Consider the following 26,324-nt stretch of genomic DNA (forward strand, 5'->3'; position numbering starts at 1 on the left):
TCTGTGTGTAAATCAATGGACACATTGGATGTCTTGGCTTTTATTGACCACCTTTGACCCATTGGATGGAGGAGTTTTTCTAAAATAATTATTTTGGATAAATTTTACATAACTCCCATGTACTTATAAATTTTTTTCTCTAGCCTCTTTTCATTATTATTATTATTATTTAGTCTTTTATTTCTCTATTACATGCTATTTTTCAAAGAAACTATGGACGTTTCATTGTATTTTTTTATTCTAATTTTAATTATATAAAAATAATGTTTTTATTTAGTTGGAATAATCATAAAGAGAAGGTAGTTACTCGCATTCCAAAATAGAAAGTGGATGCTATAAGTGTTAGAAAATACAACTTGCTTGGGAAAAATGCGTCTAAGAAGCCGAGAAGAACAAAGAAGACATTGTCGAGAAGTGTTTTGAGGTGGCTGCATCAACACTTGTCGTCAGCTCAATTTGAGCATAAGTCAACCGAGAAGGGTTTGGAATAGCGAATTTCTGAAGGTCTTAATTAATTTTGTAGTTTTACTTTTGATGATGAATTTTTTTTTTTGGGGGGGGGGGGGGGGGGGGAGGGGGGGGGGATGAGGAATTTATTGAGCTTTTATTAGGAAGATATAGACTAACAAAATGGGGTTTCAGAGAAAAATTAGAAGTGAATACGAAATCCTTGAAAGTCTATACCATGACATTGATTTTTTTTTTTTTTTGGCTGAATGAATGATTGAAGTTTGAGGATCTCTGTGTGTGTTTTGTTTTTTCCTTTCAAAATCCTCTATTGATAGTGTAAAAAGAAGCAATAGTCTTATACTTTGTTACTTATGCAGATGAATAGATGAAATGAGATACTGAATATGAAACATTTTTTGGGGGTATAGAATTGATTTTTTTTTTTTTAGTTAAAGGTATAAAATTGATTATTGCTCTTATATGAATATGCATAATATATTGTTAGAAGGGGAATTCTTAATCTTGCTTGGTGATAGATATTTATCAAAAAGGTTCGTAATTTCCTTGATGAGGTCCTGCAATTGGAAACATTTTTTATCTTTGAATTTAAATGTTTAAAGTTATTAGTAATATTAATGAGCAATGCCAATAACAAGTGTCTACATCTAAATCTACCTTGATGGGCTCGGTTCATGTTTGACCAACTAAAAAACAAAAAATTCTATTTTCAAGAAGTCTATGGTTCACACTCAAACTTAGAGAAATATTTCAAATTTCTAATTATAACTACTTGGCCTAATGGGACTTATGAGTGATGAGAGTGACATCTTTTCTTGGATGTTCATTTTCTTTCTTCATGATTTTGTAATTAATTTTGTGTAAAATAAATATGTTGATTAATTCAGAAAATAATTTTCAAATACAATCCAGCAGATTTATGAATTTTTATTGTCCTAAATTCAGATTTTCAACTTGAAAAAATAGAAAATTGTTTTCTATTTTGATTCTCTGATTTTTTACAGTTGCAATCCAAGCAGCACCCAAGTTCCAAAAAAATAAATAAATAAATTCTTACTTGGACTAAATGAAAGATATTATCAATAAATAAAAATTAAAATCACCTCGAATAATTTTGATGAAAAAAGAGGAGTTGATCCAAATAATCTTGGTTCAAATTTCTGTAAAAAGTTTTAAAAATTATCGGGTCGGGTTCTTTTCCTACTCGTATTTATCAGAACATGCCAATTGGCCCTCGAACTCTTCAGAGAAGTTCCAATTTATCCTTAAACCCCTTCTCTTTCATAAAACCCTCAAACCTCCCCAATGTAGCATATACTATATAAAACAGCTCAAATCATCAACCAAACAGAAAAATTGAAAGAAACAGCGAGAAAAGAAAAGAAAAAACAAAGGGAGAGAGAAAGAGGAAAGGAAAGGAAAATGTTCTTCTTCTTCGTGGGAGGGGTAGAGCAACAGGTGCGACAGGTGCTGAAGAGTGGAGCAGGAAGGTGCATACGCTGTGGGTCACGTGCCGATCTCGGGGAATACGAGAAGGTCCTCAAGCTCTTCTTCATCGCCGTATGGAAGTGGCGAGGCAAAGAGCCTCTCATGCGATGCAACAACTGCAATCTCTTCTTCCCACCCTCCTTCTCTTTGCCGCCTCCCACAAACTCATCTCCGCCGCGTACGGCGGTCCCCAATGTTCTCCGGTGCCAATTCTATTCTCGGGAGGTTGATCCCTACCCTCCTCAAAATAGGATAGAAAAGTTGGGACAACGGCATAAAACACTCCAAAAAGTAAAAAGTGTGCAAAACACACCCTTATAATCTTTTCATATTGTGCAAAAATATCACTTAATAAAAAATCTAACATAAATTAATGTTGAAATGCCCATTTTATCTTTTTACTCTTCCGAACATACATATATATATATATGCTATTAATCTTATAGAATAGGAATGTTATATGCAGATTAATAGCATATATATATATATATATATTAAAAAATTTTCTTGATATATATCTCTAATTTTTTTATAAAAAAAAAAACTTGGAGAATTTGTAAAATAAGGATTTGAATTTTTTGAGATTTTAGTTTACTGTTTTCTATATTTTTTTTTTTTTTCCCCGTACCAACAATATCAATATACACTGATTTTCGAAGTTTGAAGCAGATTTGTTTTAAAATTTGAATATCAGTGTACTGGTTTTCGGAGTTTAGAACAGATTTGTTTTTCTTTAGTTTGCACTTTATTTTTGTTTTTTATTTTTTATTTATTTTTCTTTCTTTTTCTTTTTTATCTTTACTTGTCCATTATCAGCGTCCTTCAATACTATTCTTTTGGATTATTTTACAAAATTATTTTATTTTTATATATTTTAGGGTTCAATGCAAAAAAAGCCCCTAAACTATGGGGAAATCTGCAACTAACCCCCTAAACTACCAAAAATGCAAGAAACCTCCTGAACTATGCAAAGAAAGTTACAGATCACCCCATCCGACCAAAGTTCGGTGAGAATTAGCCGTTAAAATATGTTAAATTATTTTAAAAGACCATACTACCCTTAAAGGCATGAAAGGACAAGAGTGCCCTTGCCAAACATGGCTTTCCGAAAAAAAAACATTGCTTTTACTTTTCGAAAAAACGGCTTTTGCTTTCCCAAAAAAAAAAATAGCCAAACCAAATTTCCTCAAATCACGAACTCTACAACTTGTAGGGTTTTTTGCTACCAATGAACACAGATATCAACAACCAGGAGACTATCACCGTTTGAGCCATCGACAAAACTGGGATGTCAGATCTTCTCTCACCGTCTGCCGCCATCAACAACACCGGGATGCAAGGCCGGTATGACTGTTGCTCGCCGGACTGAACTAGGTTTGGTCGAAGAGGACGGTGGAGTTACGATAAGAGTTAGTGACGTAGAAAGAGTCGTCGTCGTCGGAGCTTCCTGTCGTGTTGCCTTGCCATCACCGGTTTTCGGATCGAGGAGGTGCAGCCACGGCCGACACGGATTCTTATCACAACCGCCGTCCTCCATTACGAGCTTCGTATTCAGCAATCAATTCCTTTATAGGTACCAATTGAAGCGAAAATCACTACTTTAAAAGCTCGATTCGGAGCTTCAATGGCTAAAAGAAATAAATTTGCAATTATAGATGTAGAGAATGATGAATTCAATTGATGTTAATTACCTCCGTTGCCGGCCGATCCAGTGAACCGCATAAGAAATCCAAATGTTTGTACAGTGGTGACGCCATCGACCACTTGATCACTACAGATTTCAAAAACTAAACAAATTGCTCCAGATTCAATTTTGAATCATTTAATCCAAAACTTGATTGAGATGAATTGCTCTGATGTATTTTCAAAATCCCTTGAATTAATAAAGCCATTAAAGTGAAATACACAAATAGATTGGTGAGTGGTCGAACAAAGGCTATGAAATTGCAAATGGAAGCAAAATCATTCGTCCAGAAATAGGTGAATTTGTCACCGAGCGAACGGAACCACCGAAATCTGACACCTTTATCGTCACCATCGTATGGTCCTCCAAACCCTAATTCAGAGTAATCATTTCTAGATAATAACCTTTCTTTACTCCTCTCTGCAAAAATGTCTCAGTGATCCAATGTTTGCTACCATTTAAGGTAAGGACAAGAGGCAGAGCATACAAATTTTATTTTTAGAGAGAGAGAGAATATCTAAAGAGAAAGAGTTCTATCTGTGCATCCCAAGCTCTTTAGATGTTCGTTTGATGAACTTCATAGGGCTTGGGCAGTTTCGTCTTTTTTCTTTTCTGGTGGCCTGAGTTGACAAATTGCAACAAAATGAAAGTTCAAAGGATTTCTTGTAGTTTAGGGGGTTAGTTGCAAAACCCCCATAGTTTAGGGGGTTTTTTGCATTTAGCCCTATATTTTATAAAGTAGTTCAGTAAGAGTAATTTAGTCAATGCAGGGTTTAAATTTGTCAGAGGGACCTATGTGCACCAAATTGAAACTTTAGTAGTATTTTGACGTTCTCTAATAGTGTTCTTTTCAGTTATTTTACAAAATTATTTATTTTATATACTTATAAAATAGTTTAGTATGGGTAATTTAGTCAATTTAAGGTTTAAATTTGTCAGATGGACCTATTTGTACCAAATTGAAACTTTAAGAATGTTTTTTACATGTGAGTAGTGTGATATGTACCCTAAACATACTTTAGGGTATTTTCTACACTTTAACCAAAAAAAAAAAAAAAAAGGTATACTATCAATTTGCTAATGCCCCATTTGTATTTAACTTTGTAAATTCAATTAACATCATCCAATGATATTTTTGCAAGCATTTCTAATAAATGGGTGTATCTAATATGCAAATAAGTTATGGAGACATCCATGGCATGAATGTTGTTATTTTCTACATTGAGAATTCCGACTTCACACCAATAAAATTCTAAACATCCATCTTTCATATGATTGTTTTTTAATTTCTGTTTTCAGATTGCCATTGTATTTATGTGTATTTAAAATTATGAGAGATAAGAAGATACACAAAAATTTATACATTCTGCATTGGATTTCAAAGGAGAAAAATTCCCAGTCCCAAGAATAATTAAAAAAAAAAAAAAAAAAATTCCCGTGTTTAAAGTTGTGATTTTAATAATTAAATCAAACAGTTAATACGCCTGCATCATTGATTTTTTTATCATTGATTTTTTTACCTGTTTAATCAGAAGACACGATTGAAGATTGAAGGTTGAGATAAGATTTTAAAGAAATCAATGACTTTGACCGACCAAAAGTGCATGTATTTTTACTTGTTTAATCAGAGGGCACAGCTTTTGAGCCCTCAAATTAGAAGCAATTATTGTTTCAAACCAAAATTATTACTATCTTGATACTAAGCAACCCCAATATATTGCATTACTAATAAAGTCTTCATGGTTACAAAATAAAAATTTTGACCTGTGAAATCTGAACGACTTGTCCAAAATTTTGAAGTTTAAAAAATAAAATTTTTTTAAAAATTTTGATATTTACAAATATGAAAAAATAAAATATAATTTGCATATTTGAAAAAAATAATAATAAAATTTGATCCGTGAAACTCGACCGATCCGTCCAAAATTTTGATGTTTAAAAAATAAAATTTTCTTAAAAAAATTGATGTTTACCAACATGGAAAAGCGGTCGTCCAAAATTTTGATATTTAAAAATAAAATATTCTTTAAAAATTTGATGTTTACACAAACATGGAAAAGAAAACGTAATTTGTAAAAAAAAAAAAAAAAAAAAAAAAAAAAAAAAAAAAAAAAAAAAAAAGACCTGTGAAACCCGATTGACCAGCCCAAAATATTGATGTTTAAAGATAAAAGTTTCTTAAAAATTTTGATGTTTACAAACATGAAAAAAGAAAATGTAATTTGCATATTTAGAAATAAATAAATAAATAAATAAAAATAACCCGTGAAACCCGACCCACTCGCCCAAAATTTTGATGTTTAAAAAATAAAATTTTCTTCAAAAATTTGATGTCTACAAATAAGGAAAAGGAAAATGTAATTTGTATATTTGTTAAATATAATAAAATAAAATAAAATAAAGAAAAAAGAACCAGTGAAACCCGCACGACCTGCCCAAAATATGGACTGGGACTGGACTAGGTTGGGCCAGCCCAACTTACAGCCCTTCGTGAGATAAATGAGTTGAGTGTAATATAGAATAAATACGTGTTGTATGTCTATTATGTGATGAGTGAAATATGGGTAACCATATCTAATCCATCTTAACCATCAAATTAAGTGGTTAAAAATTACCCAACCCATTTTTGACCCATCTTAAATATGATTCACCTATAACTATTAAAAAACTGAACTGATATGGACAGGTTGATAGTTTCTAACTTATTTTACCACCCCTGCACACCATCAACATAAAAACAAAAAGGCATATGAAATGAATGTTTTATTCATTTTTTTAATTATTATAATTTAGAGGAGTGTGTATATATAGTCTGAAAAATCTCAACAAAGTTATAAAAAGTTTTGTAGTGAATGGTGAGAAATTGTAGTATACCAAAAATTATAGATTATTATCATTCTATCTCTACTTAGTTGGTTTAATGGATGAAAACAGAGGGAATAGGAAAGATATATCACGAGAAATTGATAAGATTATCACACAAGCTAAACTACGCTTACGAAAGATTTGACAATAATCCTCTTGATAATAATAACTCCTGATTCAGGGATATGTATTTTTTAAATCAATTTGAAAGTTTAAAAAAAAAACATTCATATTACCATTTGACAGCACTACATTACTATTGATGAAATCACAATTTAATGTTTAGTAAAATACATTATAAACAGTAGAAGATTCAAATTTCAATTCCTCATAAAACTTACTTCTTTTTTTTTTGTTCGTTTTTGTTTGATTGATTGCATGGGTGAATATAATCAAGATTAAAATCGATAATAAAGCAACCTTCTATTATCTCTCGGAAGTGAATATTTATATTTGCATATGCTCACACGAATAAGTCACTATCGAAATTTTTAATTTTTAATTTTTTTTTTTCAAGTTTTTGTGGAGCAACCTAACTTGTGAATTACAAAGACATTTGCGAATTTTAAAAATAGTTAAGAAAATATCATCCCGGCCAATACACTCCACACTATATCTTTAAATGTGACTACTCTTTTTTTATATAGGGATGGATCTTTTTGATATTTTGCAGTGATTGGTTTTGTAAAGTTGAATTTTTTTAGTTATGGGTTTGTTAAGGCCTCTATTGAAATCATTACATTGTCAAAACCAAAGTCAAGAAAATTGGCTGTGTAAAATTTACTCATCAATTTTTTTGTTTGGCCTTTCGAAAACAATTTAAACCATTGTGATTAAAAGCTCTGCATAATTCACACAAATTTTGCTTAATTATTTTTAAAAAAAAATTTCTCACTAGTTATCATCTCTTTTTTACCGACTTTGCTTAATTAGAAAAAGGAGGAGTGCTAAACACAGTCGCACGGTCGCACTTCCTATTGGATAGCTATAAATGAATTCAACTTTCTATCTTTTTACAGTTGGGTTTTAAATGGATTTGACTTCTTCATTTTTTACGTTTGTATTTTAAATTCACGCACATCTAATTGGTTAAAAAATAAGTTGTAATTAATGTGTCGTTCCTATTTTTTTTTTGGAATTATAAAACTTCAACTTTATGACCAAATTACCCTTTTAAATTATTTTCGCTTTCTTTATACCTAATAACCTTCCTTCTTTTCTTTGTTACATATATTTAACTTTATTTATTTATTTTTTTTTAAACAATTGTCTTCTTTTTTTTTGTCTCTCTTTCTTGGATATATATGGCTATACTTTATTCTTTACTTTCTTTCTTTCTTTTTTGTTCACTTGTCTTTTATATATATATATATATATATATATATATATATATATATATATATATATATATATGTTCCACTTTGATGGATTTTTTATTGGATTTTTTGTATTTTAATTAAAATAATTGTATGATATTGAGGAGATTGAGTTTTGATTGAAGTAATATTATAAAATTTGAGTTTAAGTTAATATATGAGATAAGAGAAGTATCGTTTTCCAACTACTACATATATATATGTATATATATATATATATAATAAAAAATAAATAAAAAAAAAAAGAGAAAAGAAGCAATTAATTTACAAAAATTTATAATTTTTTTTTTTCTCTCTTTATCTAAAGAAGATGAAACAGTGAGAAACCATTCACACAGTGAGCATATATATATAGTTAAAAACAATTGAAAAAGAGAGAGAAAAATAAGATAGGTAAACAAAGAAGAATGAAGGTTATATATACACACAGTAGGACAGAAAAAAAAAATTAAATAAATAATAAAAAAGGATAATTTGGTTTTAAAAGTTAAAGTTTTATAGTTTCAAAAAATAGAAAAGATGAATTAATTACAATTTCTATAATTGGGTTTTTCAACCAATTAGATATGTCACAGTCGCTTCCATTTAAAACACAACCGTAAAAAACAAAGAAGTCAAATCCATTAAAAACCCAACTGTAAGAAGATAGAAAGTTGAATTCATTTAAAGCTATTCAGTAAGAAGTGTGACTGTGGATCCACAGTCGCAGCGACTGTGTTTAGCAGTCCTCTAAACACAGTCCTCTAAAAAAAGTTCATAAATCACTAAGTACGTTTTTTTCTTCGGATAGGACAAACTCACACACATTATACACATACTTATATTTTGCATAAATAATTAATAAAAAATAATTTAGTTAGACAGTTCACTACAAATTTTCAATTAAATACAAATGAGGCATTAATAAACATCATAGATTAATGGCTCATTTGTAGATTAAATTTTTATTATTGGCTCATTTGTATTTAACTTTTTTAATTCAATTAACATCATAGAGTGATATGCAAATAAGTTACGGAGACATCCATGACATGAACCGTTGTTATTTTCTGCATTGAGCGGTTCTAATTTCACACCAATAATATTCTAAACATCATATCTTCATATGATTGTTTTTTAATTTCTGTTTTCAGATTGCCCTTATGTTTTGTGTATTTAAAATTATGAGAGATTGGAAAATACTAAAAATTTATATATTCTGCATTGGATTTCAAAGGAGAAAAATGTCCAGTACCAAAAAAAAAAAAAAAAAAAAACCTACCGTGTTTAAAGTTGTGATTTTAATAATTAAATCAAATAGTTAATATATTGATTTATTTACTTGTTTAATCAGAATACATTATTGAAGATTGAGATTAGATTTTAAAAAGGAAAACGATACTAGAACTGAACCAAACACACGAATCATAGGCTGAATTTAACGTGGTTTATCTCTCTCCTCTATTACTCTTCGTTTCTCTCTCCTCTTTTCTCGCTTCCCTTCCCGGGTCTTCCCTCTCTATATTCTGGTTCTATTACGGTTTGAATTTCTCAAAATTGAAGGTTAAAAAAATAAAACCATTAAATTTTCTTCCAAAACAACATGTACGTACAAAAAAAAAAAAAAAAACAAAACGAACGAAAGGGAAAAACAAGCCAAATGAAGGATTTTCGTACAAAGAAAACAAAAGATTACAACTGTACCTAAAGATGGAACATTAATTCCGTAAGGGACTAGCTTGTAAACTATAATTATTTGTGCAAACCATTAATCACAAATAAACATGAATCCCAATATCTTAGAAGTTCATTATTTTCACATAGTCTGTAATGTATAAATAAATAGCTAGATATAAATACCTCGATCTGTAATTGCAAATATCGTAGATATCAAGGCAAACTTCGAGATCCTTTCTGCGGAACGAAACAACGTGATAAACTGCAAGTCAAAGTGTGGAAACTGATTTCTCTCTCTTGACATTTTGCACACATAAACAGTATACGTGTTATTTCATTAGCGTACATAACTGATGGAAATATGCACTTTTATAAAGGCAGAGAGAGGACCAGTTTTCCTTTTAGTAACTTTTAATTCAACTTTCCATCAAAATAAGGAATAAATAGGAAAACACTTCTCCAATAATTAATTACCAAAAATGTTATTTATAAGTTGATCAAATAATATAATATTAATCTGATATTATTTTATTTAACCAACAAATAATACAAATTAATCACGTGTCCAAATCATGTAGGCCACAAATATAAGAAAATATCTTACAGTCTCTCACTTAGCCCATATGATAACTTCTGTAGTGATTTAGTAAAATAGTCATTAGTGTGCACCATAAATCAGATTGACTCATTAAGTTGGTTATCATAAATACCATGGTAAATAAACTACCAATGCGAGTCATGGCGGTTATATGTCACTAAATGACATAGTCCCTTCCATGTACCACAACACTAGTAACATATTTATAAATGAGAAGTATCGATAATAGTCTAACAATAATGTATTTTCTAAGACTATTCCTGTTATCATTCATTCAAAATAATGTGTACATGTACATACATAAATTAACAGGAAATATCATAAACACATTTAACGAAATCAAAATATCAAATATATATATAAGCACTGTAAAGCAATCAATTAAAAATAATAATTCATTAACTACATTCAAGATCCATTCTTCCAATATGTCTCATAAATGTCTTAGGTGGTAGTCCATTCGTTAATGGATTGCAATCATAAGTTGTGTGATTATATGTTCAATAGATACTCGTTATTTCTAAATATCTTCTTTAATGATAAAATATTTCAACTTTAGAATACCTATCATTTTTCATACAAGAAGATCAACAATTGCAATATAAATTTTGAGCAATCTAAAAAATGGTACCTATAACTCCAAGTCTCTGCAATCATAAATTGTAGCCTCAAAGTATATTACAAATTAAAAATTTATAATAGACAAAGTAATAATAAATTACTTTTCACTTTTTCATAATATTATTCATTTAGTCAAAAGGAACAAAGAACCAATTGTGGATTAAATTTTATCCACATATTCATAAAAAAAGTCTTCCTAAGTATCAGCATATAATTTTTTTATCCCTTACCAACTTGTATATACATCAAACTGCACAATATATGCATAAGGAATATTTTTTGTTTCTTTACCTTCTAGCTAACCCATTCTTTGGGATTGCATTAGGCTGAATTTATCCCCTTTTCTATATGGAACAATACTAGTTGAACAATGTTCCATATCAAATCTTTCTAGAACTCCTTCAATATATGCTTTCTAAGATAATCTTAAAAATTCACGTGAACTATAATGAAATATTTTATTCCTATCACGTAGGATACCTCATTCATATATTTCATTTCAAAGTTCTTAGAGATAACTTTTAGTTTCATATAATAAACTAAGATCACCACTAGCAAACAAAATATCATCAATATATAGAATCAGAAATGTAAACTTACTCCTACTAACCTTCTAATATATACACTGATCAACAGTGTTTTCCTTAAAACCAAAATAAATAATGGTATCATTGAACTTCATATACTATTATCAGGAAGCTTATTTAAATCCATATATTGACATCTTAAATTTATACACCATATATTCTTTACCCTCTAATGTGAAGCCTTCAGGTTGTTTCATATGGACTTCCTCTTCTAAACTCCCATTCATAAAAGTTATATTCACATCCATTTGATATAACTCTAAATCATAATAAAGTACTAATGCCAAAATAATTTTAAAAGAACCTTCTTAGATACTAGAGATAAGGTTTCTTTATAATCTGTTCATTCATGGCACTAATCCATTTAGTAAAATCATTATTGTTAATAGCTTGTGAATATGTAACTGGATCCTTATATATCTCACTATCAAAAACAGATTCTTGCAGATATATCACATAGTCATCTGGAATAGCAGATCTCTTTTCTCTTTGAGATCTTCTTAATATTATTTCTCTGTGATTATTCTACAATTTATTCATTGGTGACAATCTCATCATGGAGTTGTTGATCATTCAATTATTCTTTGTTGTTATATGATTCAACAACTGAAGGAATAATTATTTCCTTAGAAGTTATTGGTAAAGGAATTTGTACCATAACTTCTTGAATGATCACATTCTTATTTTTATCACTCCCACTGACTTCACCATTCTCAATGAATCTGACATTTCTGGTTTCAACAATTCTCATACTATGTTTAGGATAGTAAAGTTTGTACCCTTTAGATTATAGGTAATAAGAAATTACTTAACATACTCCTAAACATATTCATAAGAGTACGATTGCATCTTTCAGCTACACGCTTCTGTTGTGGCATGCTTAGCATAGTATGTATTGAGCACAAATGTCATACATTTCAAGGAGTTTAGCAAATGGTCCAAGGCATTGGCCCGTTTCATCATACTTTCCATAATATTTACCACCTCTATATGACCTTATGATTTTTACCTTTCTATCTAGTTATTTTTTAACCTCATTTATGTATACTTCAAGAGTACCCACTGGTTGAGATTTTTCATGCAAAAAATAGATATATCCATAACGTGAAAAAATCAACTATAAAGGTAATAAATATTTTTCTCTACCAAAAGATGGAACATCAGAAGGTCTACAAATGTCTATATGAATAATTTCAAGAAGCTATGTACTTATTGTGGCTCATTTCTTTGTGTGTTTGGTTTATTAACCCTTAATACAATTCACACATACATTAAAATTAGTAAAGTTCAGAAGAATCACATCATTTACTAATTTTCTTAACCTTTCACTAAATATTGACCTAGTCTTTTATGCCACAAGAAAGATAAATTTTCTATTAATTGAGTTACGCTTAGTTCTAACATTATGATGCAAGATTAAAAGGTTTTTAATAAATAAACTATTAAGTTTGAATTTACAGAAATCATTAACAATAATACCATAACTCACAAATTAAAATTTCTTGAATAAATATCATTATCAAATTTAAATGAAAAACCATTAATATAAAGTTTTGAAATAAAATCAAATTATGGGACATTGAAGAAATATAAAGAGTTTAAAAAAATTTAAATAAAATTCATTATCTAAGACCAAACAAAATGTCTCAATGGTTTTAACAAAACTTTTTTTCAATTCTTGTAAATAAGAAATTCTCATTTGAATTTGTGATTTAGGCTATAAATAATTCTTACATCTATTAGAAATATAAACATTAGTACTTAAGTCAACCTAATATGTATTAGAAGGAATATCAATAAGTGATTTGAAATATACAAAAGTCAAAAGACTTACCTTTCTTTTCAAATCATTCTTTATGTTTCATATAATTTTTCTAAAAGTGTTTAATACATAAATGACACTTTTGCATTATTACATTCCTTTCTTTTAGTAGATTGTCCTAAATCTTTTAATTTTGGATGTTGCTCACTTAATGCCTTTACGGGCTTATTTCCAAATTTCTTTCTAACTTATTGAGTCATCAGATGAACATAATGATTACCATACTGCTTAAGCCTAGTCTATTCCTAAATTAACATAATAGTCAATTATTTCACTTTTCAATTGTCTTAATAGTATTAATTCGAAGTGACCCATATTGAGTAGACAATAAATTGAACGAGAAAATTATAATCTAGAATCATCCCTAAGGTTCTCAATTTTGTAGCAACATTAGTCATCTCAAAATTATGTTCATACATAGTACGAGTACCAACAAAAAAAAAAAAAATGCACAGTAGTGATATCAATCAATAATTTTTGTTTTAGATATTTATCTATAATACGAAAACATTCTTATAATCAAAATTTTTTAGCATTGTCACTATGGAGAACAATTATTCGCATAACCATAATGCTTAACTTACTCATTCGATTATGAGAAGTTAGTCCTATTGAGAATCAAAACAGATGTAGCATACGAATTAAAGGATGTAATAAAGAAACATAATAAGATAAAATATGCTCACAACAATAATGCTTTGAGTTAACAACACGTATGTATAACTTAAAAATATAAATACAACGTATAACTATAGTACCCCTTTGGGTGACAACTATAAAATACTAATAATGATGCTTACGTGTATTTATATGTATATCTCCTTTGGTAACATTATTTAATTAAACAGATAAGTTACCTTAGGATATCTTATATCTATCTAATTAAAAAATACATACAACCCCTTAATTTTTATTTAATCACTTGAAAATCAATTCCCTTTGGAAAATTATTTCTCATAATTAAATAAACTCAATATTCATGAATACCATAAAAAATCATAAGTATCATAATTCATAAAATATTGCAATTATGTTTACCACTAAAATTAATATTCATCAACCATTATGGTTGGACTACTTTGGTAGTTACCAACCTTTACATAATATGAATATTAAATTAGCTAGTAAATAATTTATCATTAATTATGTCTACTACAAAAATTAATATTCATCAATCATTATGATTGGGGCACTTTAGTAGCTACCAATCTTCACATAATATGAATATTAAATTAGACAATAAGTAATTCATCATTAAGTTACCCATTTAAAATTATACACACATACTCATAATTGTCGATTGAAGTTTAAGCAACTTCGATCTCAAAAACTTAATAGTCTGAAATTTCAAAGAAAATATCTTTTTATTTTATATACATAATAAAACATATTATTTTATTTCCGGACTTGAAGATCATAATTGAATCAATTTAAAATTGATTCTCCAATATGTATATGTATATTTGGATATAAAATACAATAATTTATTTGCATGTCTAATAAAATTAAATTTCTAATTACACGTATTATTCTAGAAATTCAAAAATAAATCAAGATACAAATTTTATGTATTTAATTAATGGGACAATAACTACATAACAATGAGTTTCTTCAGGTAGTAAAATAATCAGAAGCAAAAGCAAGAAGTCTTCTTGAAGGAATCTTTCTATAATGCATCAAGTCATTTATTGATGCACAGTACACCCAAAACATTATAACTCATCTTGTAATCAAGTAGTACTTAATCTGTTTTTCCAGATGCCATTTAAAACATGCATAGAAACCAAGAAACAAACATATGTATGATGTATCTTCTTGTTTAGCCAACCATGTCAAAACTGTGAATTTCTAAAGCATCAATTATAAAGCCTTATGCTAGCAACTTCAATCTGTCATCGACATTCATATGCACAATATAATACAAAACTGATCTAAATAATTCGTGAACAGTCCCACAGATCGATCCATCAAAATAAATATTGTGTGTATATAATATTGATTTCAAAGGAAAATTAAATTATACAATTATTTAAATTTTACTTTACATTTATATATTATTTATGCAACACTAATGGAAAACAATAAGTTCTTAAACCATAAGCTCTGATACCACATGTAAACTATAATTATTCGTGAAAACCATTAATCACAAATAAACATGAATCCTAATATTTTAGAACTTTATTATTTTCACATAGTATGTAATGCATAAATAAATAGTTAGATATAAATATCTCGATCTGTAATTACAAATATCGTAGATATCAAAGAAAACGTCGAGATCCTTTCTGAGAACGAAACAACGTGATAAACTGCAAGTTAAAGTGTGGAAACTAATTTTTCTCTATTGACCTTTTGCACACATAAACATTATACGTGTTATTTCATTAGCGTACATAACTGATAGGAATATGCACTTTTATAAAGGCAGAGAGATGACTAGTTTTCCTTTTAGTAACTTTTAATTCCACTTTCCATCAAAGTAAGAAATAAATAGGAAAATACTTCTCCAATAATTAATTACCAAAAAGGTAATTTATAAGTTGACCAAATAATATAATATTAATCTAATATCTATTTTATTTGACTACCAAATAATAGAAGTATCACGTGTCAAAATCATGTGGCCACAAATATAAGAAAATATCTTACATAGCTCTCATGGAAGGAACGAGTTGGCTTGTGGTGCCCTACGCTAGGGAAGTTGTCTAACTGCTCTAAAGGCATCAGACATAGTTCAGAGCTGCTGGGATGAAAGAGTGTTGCGTAAGAGCATGGGTGAATGCTTTTTCATCACGAATATGGATTTACAGCGTTAGACCTGCCTTTCAAAGATGAGCACAAGGGAAGATATGGAAACTTTGGATTTTGTATCCAAAAACTTTAAGAAGATTCATTCGTTTCTCTTCTCTTAGTTAGTTTTTTTTTTGAAAAAAAAAAAAAGTAAACAAATTGGTTTTTTCTTTTCAAGTATATTTTCATTCTGTAAGAGAATAAATGTCTCTTGTAATGAAAACTCAGATTTGAGAGAGAGAGGAAAGGTGAGAAGAATTTGATGAAGCAAATAAACAACCAGATGATCCAAATTGAGAGATGAGAGAGAAACAAAGAGATAAGAGAGAGAAAAGGAAAGTGCGAAGATAAAGTAAGATAGATGATAAGTAATTATTTCATGTAATGAGTCTGACGTGGCAAGTTCGGTATTTTTTTCCGATAGAAAGTTTCGATTTCTCTATCACTACTCTTTTAAAAAAAATCAATGATTTTGATTAACCGAAAGTACATGTATTTTTTATGTGACAACTTTTAGGTATTACCCAAGTTCTAAGACACCATCAACATGAAAACAGAAAGCATATGAAATGAATGTTCTATTATTTTTTAAATATTTATTATTTGGTGGAATGTATATATAGTGACCTAGATGTTAAACACTAACATACACTGTAGTCTAAGAAATATCAACAAAGTTTAGAAAGTTTTGTAATTCAGATTGATAATAGGGAAAATTACATATAAATGGAGTCAAAGTTTCATATTTACTTAGAGGCTGAGTCAAAGTTCCATATTTCTCTAAAATGGATTGCTGAGGTGGCACATGGTTTTTTACTGTTTAGAAATTGTGGTGCCTAAAATACCCTTCCGCGAAGGTACTACTTTTTCTTCGAAGGTACTACTTTTTTGAACTGAAGATACTACTTTTTGGTGTCCAGGTACCATGTTTTTTAAACACCCGCGAAGGTACTACTTTTTCTTCGAAGGTACTACTTTTTTGAACTGAAGGTACTACTTTTTTGAACTGAAGGTACTACTTTTTTATTAGGTAAGGGCATTTTAGGTACCACAATTTTCTAAACAGTAAAAAACCATGTGCCACATCAGCAATCCATTTTAGAGAAATATGGAACTTTGACTCAGTCTCTAAGTAAATATGAAACTTTAAGTCCATTTATATGTAATTTTCCCTTGATAATATGCTATCATAGTTTTTAGTAGTGAGTCGTGAGAAATTGGAGGATACCAAAATTTATAGATTATTCTCATTCTATCTTTACAGGTATCACGAGACAACAGAACTCCAAAATTCATAAACCTCTATACAATTGCGGTTATCAACACCCAACTCCATTTGAATCAGATAATTAAAGAATACTAAAAAGTGTTTTGCAATTAATTAAAATTAGATACCTTACCACTTCGTATCAGATAATTAAAAAATACTAAAAAAAATTATTTTGGAATGAAGATTAGATACGGATATATATATTTGAAATCAATTTGAAGGTTAAAAAAAACATCAACCTTGTTGTTTGACATCCAAGCGTTACTACTATTGATGAGATGAGACTTTAACTAGATTTAATTTTAAGAAACAAACCTATGATAAACACATTTGACAGATATTCCAATCTCAGTTCTTCATCAAACTTATCAAACTTGTTTTATTATTTTTATTTAGACAAATTATACTCACCTCCCCTGAGATTTCGTTAATATACAGAGATCTCCGCTCATGTTTGTCAAATAATAATGACCTCCCCTGTTAGAGGTGTTGAATGAACGGCGTTAACAGATGGAGTGAAATTCTGAAATTGCCCACATTATATTTATTGGTATTTTATTACAAAAATGACAAATTTTAAAAAGACAAAAATTGCCCACATTACATTTATTGGCTTAATGTGGTGATGGTTAATCGCCGGAGAAGATGGTGGTTGAGGATGGTGGAGGTGTGGTGGCAGGAGGAAATGGAGAGGAGGAGGGAATACGTATGTAATATGTATATGTGTATGTGTGGGTAAGTTGTTGAGATTATTATTTTTTATTTCCTTAAAATTATTTGTTATATATATATATAGATAGATAGATAGATAGATCTGTATGTGTGCGGCTTTGTGCGGTGGAAAATTGGAGTTCTGGAAAGAAAATTAAAGCTTTGGTCAAGGGGAATGGGCTTTCGGAGAGAGTAAGGGAGAGTTTAGAGAGAGAGAGAGAGAGAGGAGATTTTAGACATTTTAGTTAATTTATTACATATCTTTGAGGGGTAAAATGAGAATTTAAAAATAAAAATTTGATGACATCATCATTTTTTGTTAACAGTATTTTCTGTTAACAGAGAGCGGTCCGTGTTATACGTATACAAACTTCAAGGGAAGTCATTGTTATTTAGCAAACAAGAGGAGAGGTCAATGTAACTTGACGAAACTTCAGAGGAGGTTAGTGTAATTTACCCTTCAATTATGGAATTACTCTTCAATTTTTTTTTTTGAAAATTGACTTAGATTATTGTGATTTTGTAAATATATTAAGTAAGTTACATTTATCCCTAGGAAGTGAAATTTGAGAATTTATTTACTACGTATTATTTATTATTATTAATTTTTTTTTCAGATCAAGAATATTAAATTAAAAGTTAAAACTGTAAAGAGAATGTTAATACATTCTCCACAGTTCACACTTGTGCGGACAGTGCGATGTGTCTTTGAATGTGACTACTTTATAATCTTAAAAAAATTTGAACCCACTACTAAAATGAAAACAAAAATCTACCAAGATGAATGCTGTAGTTGATTTTATTTTTTTATAGCTAGGAACACATACATCATGAACCAACAATTGGTTTTAAATACTTATATACATTATAGTTTTAGTATTGTATTTGAGGGATCACATTGATAATATCTTTAACCACGTCCCTCCATGTAGTTGTATCTTTTCATTTCATTTAAAATTTTGAGAAGTTGGGGGATATTAAAATTTATATATGGTGCGTATGAAAGAATAGAGGAGCAATCTTTTCCAAAGAAAAAAAAAATGAAATGGACAGTGGTGTTAGTTTCTTGAATGGTTTTCTCATAATTGTTCAGTATTTCACAAAATGGTTATTTTTTCTCTTTCTTTTTAATAGATATATTTTTATAAAAAAAATAAAAATCATTTGATACTTCTATGATTAGCTTTGTCATGGAAGAGAATAAATTTTATTTCTTTGCACAATAAGAAGCGAAATAATATCTGCTGTTATGTATACTATTATTACTAAGGGTAAAGCAAATATTATTGATAGCGGAAATTATAAAGGATGGGCCAAAGAGAAGGCCAGAACCATACAGCAAAGCCAGTCCAAATATCAACACAAGGCCTAAGCCCAGAGCTTAACTATCTCACAAATCAACTGTATATTATTTTGTTTTTGTTAATATATATATATATATATATATATATATATATTTGTATTATGGAATTACTCTTCAATTTTGTTACACTTCAGTTTGTTAATGAAATTCGAGTCTTCTTTTTGCTTTTCAATTTTTTTCCCTATTGGGTGTCTTTGTATTCCCTTCCACCCTTTTTTTATTTGGTGTAAAATCTTTTCTACCCACCTTTGGTAACAACTTAGAAAATCATAAATCAGCTGAATTAAAGCCTCATCGGATTTTTGGGTAGAAAAGAAATATTAACAAAAAAAAAATCCATATTTAAAGTAGCGATTTTAATAATTAAATCAAATAGTTAATAAGCATGTATCATTGATTTATTTACTTGTTTAATCAGAAGACATGATTGAAAATTAAAAGTTGAGGTAAGATTTTAAAGAAATTAATGGTTTTGACCAACCAAGAGTGCATGTATTTTTTATGGGACAAATTTTAGGTATTACCGAAGTTCTAACACACCATAAACATGAAAATAAAAAGACATGAAATTAATGTTCTATTCATTTTTTAATTATTATTATTTAGAGGAGTGTATATGCATTGTGTTGACAATTTTTTGGTAAATTTTGTATTAATGACATGGCAATCAATTTGGGTATAAATTGACATGTAGAAAAGGTAAGCTGTATGCAAAGGTGGAAGATTGGAGAAGTTTTGAATTAACTAATGGATATGGATCAAATGTTAGAATTTATTTGTTAGTTGGTTTTAATTAAATATTTATGTTTATCTCTAGGAGTAGTTTAATTTAAATTAATAGTTGATTAAGTGTGATGACCCTGTAGGTGTGTGTGTGTCGTGAATGGGTGCGAGACACTGGCAGGCTACCACATTGGCGAGTTACGGGTGCACAGTCCCATATCGCTTGGGTAAAGAAAAATTAAAGTGTTTATATGTAAGTGTGTCATTCCAATTGATATGAGGCCTTTTGGGATAAGCCCAAGAGCAAAACTGTGCGGGCTCAGGCCCAAAGCGGACAATATCGTACCATGTGGTGGAGTGGGCCGTTACAAATGGTATCAGAGCCCTCTGTATTGATTTTATTAAGATTTTTAGAGTTCAATCTGTTAAAAAAATAATGTATTATAATAATCTATATATATATATTTATATAGTTTAATATCAAGAAAATAAAACTATAAAAGAACCTGATAAAGTCGAGGCTAGAATTTAATTCTATAGCCTTAAGACAGATACGCCCCGCTACGGTGCTAACGGACTCTTCGGCGTCTATCTCCCAGGATACAACGACTTTTCTTCCTTTGGTAGTAGCACTTCAAACCAATGGAATAGGCGAACCGGCTCGGTGTAGTACTCTCTGATGAACTCAGACTCGGAGACCAGGATTGAACCCTAACTCGGAGACCAAGATTGAACCTAAACTTGGAAACCAAGGTTCGAACCCAATCCAAACCAATTTAGGTTGAACCCAAACCAGTAGCTGAACCGAACAAAGAAGAATTAGAAGAAGAAATTCAGAAGAAGAGAAGAGATTTCTGAAATTGGTGTGAATTGAAATGAACCCAATGATGGGTATTTATAGGCTTGTTGGTGCCTATTCTGAATGGGTGCACCCATAGTCCGAATGGGTGCAACCATTATTGACCAATCAGAATTAAAAAATCTGTTGGTGGTTTTTAAATTGTAAAGGGTGCAACTCTTGGTTCAAAATTAAAACTGAATCCTTTTAATTCTGATCCAGCCCAGCCCTTTAATTTCGTCCAGTCCAGCAAGCAAATAATCCAACTCGGCCATTAATTCAGCCCAGTAAACAGGCCCATTTTGATAAGTCCAGCAACAAAATAAAATTACAACCACACTGGCCCATCCCAACTTTGGGTAAAAAGTTAAACCCATTTCACAATCAAGCCCCGCCTCGCCCTAGCCCGGACCGGACCGGGTCGGGTCGGGCGGGCGGGTGGTAGTTGGTTCGGATCCAGGCTAGCCTAGGTCCTCCCCCTCTTAAAAACTTAGGTGCCCTTGGGCCCAAACCCAAATCCCATACTAGACATATATATACTCAAGGTTGCTTTGCTACTTTTTCGATGTGGGACAAGCATTTCCCACTTTATTCACACCCATTTAGGCTTTATAAATCACTTACTTTGGAGCCAATTTCTCATTCACTCGGAAACGGATTTGAGAAAATAAATATACCACGTTCATCTCCTCGCAGAGAGGAACGCGCTCGTCAATAGATTCGCAAAAAATTCTTAGCTTAATCTTTTTAAAAATCCTTCCAAAGTTTGCGTTTTCTATCGCCGTTTCCAACAATCCCCCACATGAATGAAAATTTGCGCAGATTACAAAAGGAGAAGATACAGACACTATAGAGAGTACTATTGGAAAGTTACTGCATCGGGATAGGTAGCTTTTGGCCTTGAACCTTCCCTAGTGTATTACTATCGGATTTACTGGCTAACCAGTGAACATTATGTCTTGAACTGTTCAGCCGTTGATGTAAATCAAGACAATAGCAAACACACAATTCCTTCCCACACAAAGTCGGTTCTCACGGTTGTGTTCATATGGCCCTGAACAACGCCTGGTATTTCATGAGTGCTCCAGAAAACTTAGCCTTAGAAGTTCTCATGAAGCGGCCCCACTTCACACTCATATAGGTGACTTCTTATTAAGAGTATCCTACCATACCCCACTTGAATTTTCAAGGTATAAGAGTCATTAAAAGCATAGCTTATCCTACTCATCGCTGTAGGTAACACTGTCTCATCATAGAAATGGGTAGAAGATTGAATCTTCCCAGTGCTTCTGGTGAGCCATTCAGAATTTCTGTTGTCCCTTTGAACCTAGATCTTGGGATCTCCAGTCAACTAGGTTGGGTTTCCATTAAGATGACTCGTTAGCTTTCGGCTTTAATCCCATTCCCCTCGATAAACTATATACTTGCTCTCTTGTCAAACCTTTTGTAAACGGATCCGCTAAATTATCTTTTGATCTGATATAATCTATTGAGATTATCCCACTTGAGAGCAATTGTCTAACGGTATTATGTCGTCGACGTATATGTCGAGACTTACCGTTGTACATATTACTTTGTGCCCTTCCAATTGCTGATTGACTATCACAATGTATACATATAGCGGGCACCGGATTAGGCCAATTTGGAATATCTTCTAAGAAATTACGAAGCCACTCAGCTTCTTCACCTGCTTTATCCAAAGCAATAAATTCAGATTCCATAGTGGATCTGGCAATACAAGTTTGTTTTGAAGATTTCCAAGATATGGCACCTCCTCCAATAGTAAAGACATAGCCACTTGTGGATTTAGAATCCTTTGTATCTGATATCCAATTAGCATTACTGTATCCTTCAAGTACTGCTGGATATCTAGAATAATGTAATCCATAACTTATAGTATATTTTAAATACCTTAGAACCCTAATTATTGCATTCCAATGGTTCTTTCCTGGATTACTAGTATATCTACTCAATTTATTAACTGAGTATGCTATGTCTGGTCGTGTGCAATTCGTCAAATACATTAAGCTTCCTATAATGCGAGAATACTCAAGTTGTGATATGCTAGGACCAGTATTTTTCGATAAGTGAAGATTTACATCAACAGGAGTCTTTACAAGACTACTATCCCCTTTATTAAACTTTTCTAATATTTTCTCAATATAGTGAGATTGAGATAATACTAGACCATCTGATGTTCTAGAAATCTTAATTCCTAGTATGACATCAGCTATGCCTAAATCTTTCATATCAAAATTTTTGGTCAACATCTTTTTAGTAGTTTTGATTATTGCATCATTACTACCCATTATTAGCATATCATCCACATATAGGCACACAATGACATATCCATTTTGAATGTTTTTCACATACACACATTTATCACACTCATTAATTTTAAAACCATTTGACAACATCACTTTGTCAAATTTTTCATGCCATTGTTTAGGTGCTTGTTTTAATCCATATAAGGATTTTACAAGTTTGCACACCTTCTTTTCTTTCCCTGGAACTATAAACCCTTCAGGTTGTTCCATATAGATTTCCTCCTCTAATTCACCATTTAAGAAGGCAGTCTTAACATCCATTTGATGTATTTCTAAGTTTTGTAGTGCTGCAATAGCTAGTAACAATCTAATGGATGTTATTCTTGTGACTGGTGAATATGTATCAAAATAATCCAAGCCTTCTTTTTGCCTATATCCCTTAGCAACAAGTCGGGCTTTATATTTTTCAATTGAACCATCAGGCTTCATCTTCCTCTTGAAAATCCACTTATACCCTAAAGGTTTAGTACCAGGAGGAAGATCCACCAGCTCCCAAGTATGATTTTGCATGATGGATTCAATTTCACTGTTTATGGCTTCTTTCCATAAATTAGCTTCAGGAGAAGACATAGCTTCCTTGTAGCTTTGTGGCTCATTCTCCAATATATATGTCAGAAAGTCGGGACCAAATGACTTAAACGTTCTAGCTCTTTTGCTACGTCTAGGTTCTTCCTCATTTTCATCATCTATAGACTCTTGGTCTATATTCTCTTGTATACTGCTATTAGCAGTATCATAATTTCTTTTAAGAGGATTTTTGCATGGAAATATATCCTCAAAGAAATAAGCATTCCTTGACTCAATAATTGTATTGCCATGGATATCATGAATGTCTGATTTATGCACAAGAAAACGATATGCACTACTATTCTGTGCATAGCCTATGAAAATACCATCAAAGGTTTTTGGTCCTAACTTAACTTTCTTAGGAGTAGGAACCGCAACCTTAGCTAAACACCCCCACACTTTTAAGAATTTATAGGAAGGTTTTTGACCTTTCCATAATTCATAAGGTGTCACATTTGATTTCTTTTGAGGTACTTTGTTGAGAACGTAATTAGCAGAGAGCAAAGCTTCACCCCACAAATTCTGGGTTAAACCAGAACTTATCAACATAGCATTCATCATCTCTTTTAAGGTACGGTTTTTGCGTTCAGCAACACCATTCTGTTGAGGTGAATAAGGAGCGGTAGTTTGGTGAATAATACCATGTTCTGAACAAATGTCAGCGAATGGTATTTCGTATTCACCACCTCTATCACTTGTAAACATCTTTATCTTTTTTCCAAGTTGATTCTCAACCTCATTCTTGTAATGTTTAAACATTTCCAAGGCTTCATCTTTACTTCTTAACAAGTATACATAACAATATCTTGTGCAGTCATCAATAAAAGTAACAAAATACTTTTTCCCACCTTTAGTTGGCACAGATTTAAAGTCACAGATATCACTGTGAATTAATACTAGAGGTTCATTACTTCGCTCTATGGAGTGAAAAGAGGTTCTAGTCAATTTTGCTTCTACGCATGTTTGGCATTTTTGATTTAAATCAATATTAAATTTAGGTATAGATTCCATGTTAATTAATCTACGAATAGTATCATAATTAACATGTCCTAACCTACTATGCCATACATCAGATGAGTCAATAATATAAGCAGAAGAAGCACTAGCTTTATTATTATCATTAATAGCTTTGGGTACAACAGTCATTACATTGAACTTAAATAGTCCATTACTTAGATACCCTTTGCCCACATACACCCCATTCTTAGTCAGCACAAACTTATCAGATACAAAGACCAGCTTGAACCCATTCTTGCTTAGTAGTGACCCAGAGACCAAGTTCTTCCTGATGTCTGGTACATGCAGCACATTATTAAGAGTGAGCTCTTTCCCTGAGGTCATTAGTAGCTTGATCTTTCCTTGTCCTTCAACCTTTGCAGTAGAAGAATTCCCCATGTAGAGTTGTTCTTCATTATTTATAGTTTCATAGGTAGTGAACATCCTCTTTTCAGAGCAAACATGACGAGTAGCTCCTGTGTCCACCCACCATTCTCTGTTGTTGCTTACCAGGTTGATTTCAGAAACCACAGCTGAAAGATTTAACTCTGATACATCAGCTGTCAACTTATCTTCTTCAGCTATGTGCACCTCAGTGGTCTTCTTCTTGGGGTTATGATGTGTTTTGTGGCTACGACAATCTTTAGCTCGGTGTCCTAGCTTGCCGCATATGAAACACTTCCCAGTGAACTTCTTGTAGTTTCCTTGGCTAGGACCTTCTCCAGAGTGCTTCCTCTTCTTATTTTTCTGTCCTGCTTCCACTACATTTGCCTTTGACACCATTGAAGAATTTCCGGCTCTCTTTTCAGATGTACGGTTATCTTCTTCAATTCTCAGCCTGACAATTAAGTCTTCGAGCCCCATTTCCTTGTGCTTATGCTTTAAGTAATTTTTGAAATCTTTCCAAGTAGGTGGCAGCTTTTCAATGATTGAAGCTACTTGAAAGGATTCACTCAATGTCATCTTCTCAGCATGTATCTCATGTAGGATCAGCTGGAGCTCCTGCACTTGGCTCACGACTGTCTTGGAGTCTATCATTTTGAAGTCCAGAAATCGTCCAACCACGAATTTCTTCAATCCAGCATCCTCTGTTTTATACTTTTTGTCTAACGACTCCCAAAGCTCTTTAGCAGTATTTATTGGACTGTACACATTATATAAGGTGTTGTCCAATCCATTGAGGATGTAGTTCTTGCATAGGAAGTCTCCATGCTTCCATGTATCAACAGCTCCAAGCTTGGTAATGTCTGTATCACCCTCATCTAACACTGGAGCAGTCTCAGTCAGATACTTGCTTAGATTCAGAGTTGTAAGGTAGAACATCATTTTCTGTTGCCACCTTTTAAACTCTGTCCCGTTGAATTTTTCGGGCTTCTCCCCATGACTGACGGGAACATTAGGCACGGTAATACTCGTACTTGCCATTTGTCTGATATATATTGATATACAGACCACGAGTCAAATTATAATTAATTATAACAAGAATAATAATTAAATAATTATTACTATAGTATAAAGGTATCTGTCTTAAGATTGTTAAAAAAAATAATGTATCATATACTATAGTATAA

The 26,324-nt window shown here is 31.1% G+C and overlaps 1 protein-coding gene across 1 annotated transcript; it reads left to right on the forward strand.

Annotated features, from left to right (window-relative positions):
* Positions 1–1,628: 1,628 nt before the first annotated feature.
* On the forward strand, positions 1,629–2,277 carry LOC132272521 (uncharacterized). Its single transcript, XM_059773652.1, has one exon. It carries the CDS (start codon positions 1,891–1,893, stop codon positions 2,275–2,277), a length of 387 nt encoding a protein of 128 aa, XP_059629635.1. The 5' UTR covers positions 1,629–1,890.
* Positions 2,278–26,324: the final 24,047 nt, after the last annotated feature.

This window comes from Cornus florida, unplaced genomic scaffold (assembly GCF_030987335.1).
Source record: "Cornus florida cultivar Cherokee Brave unplaced genomic scaffold, ASM3098733v1 CherokeeBrave_3.0.0_Hap2_Chr09, whole genome shotgun sequence".
In the NCBI taxonomy this organism is placed as follows: domain Eukaryota; kingdom Viridiplantae; phylum Streptophyta; class Magnoliopsida; order Cornales; family Cornaceae; genus Cornus; species Cornus florida.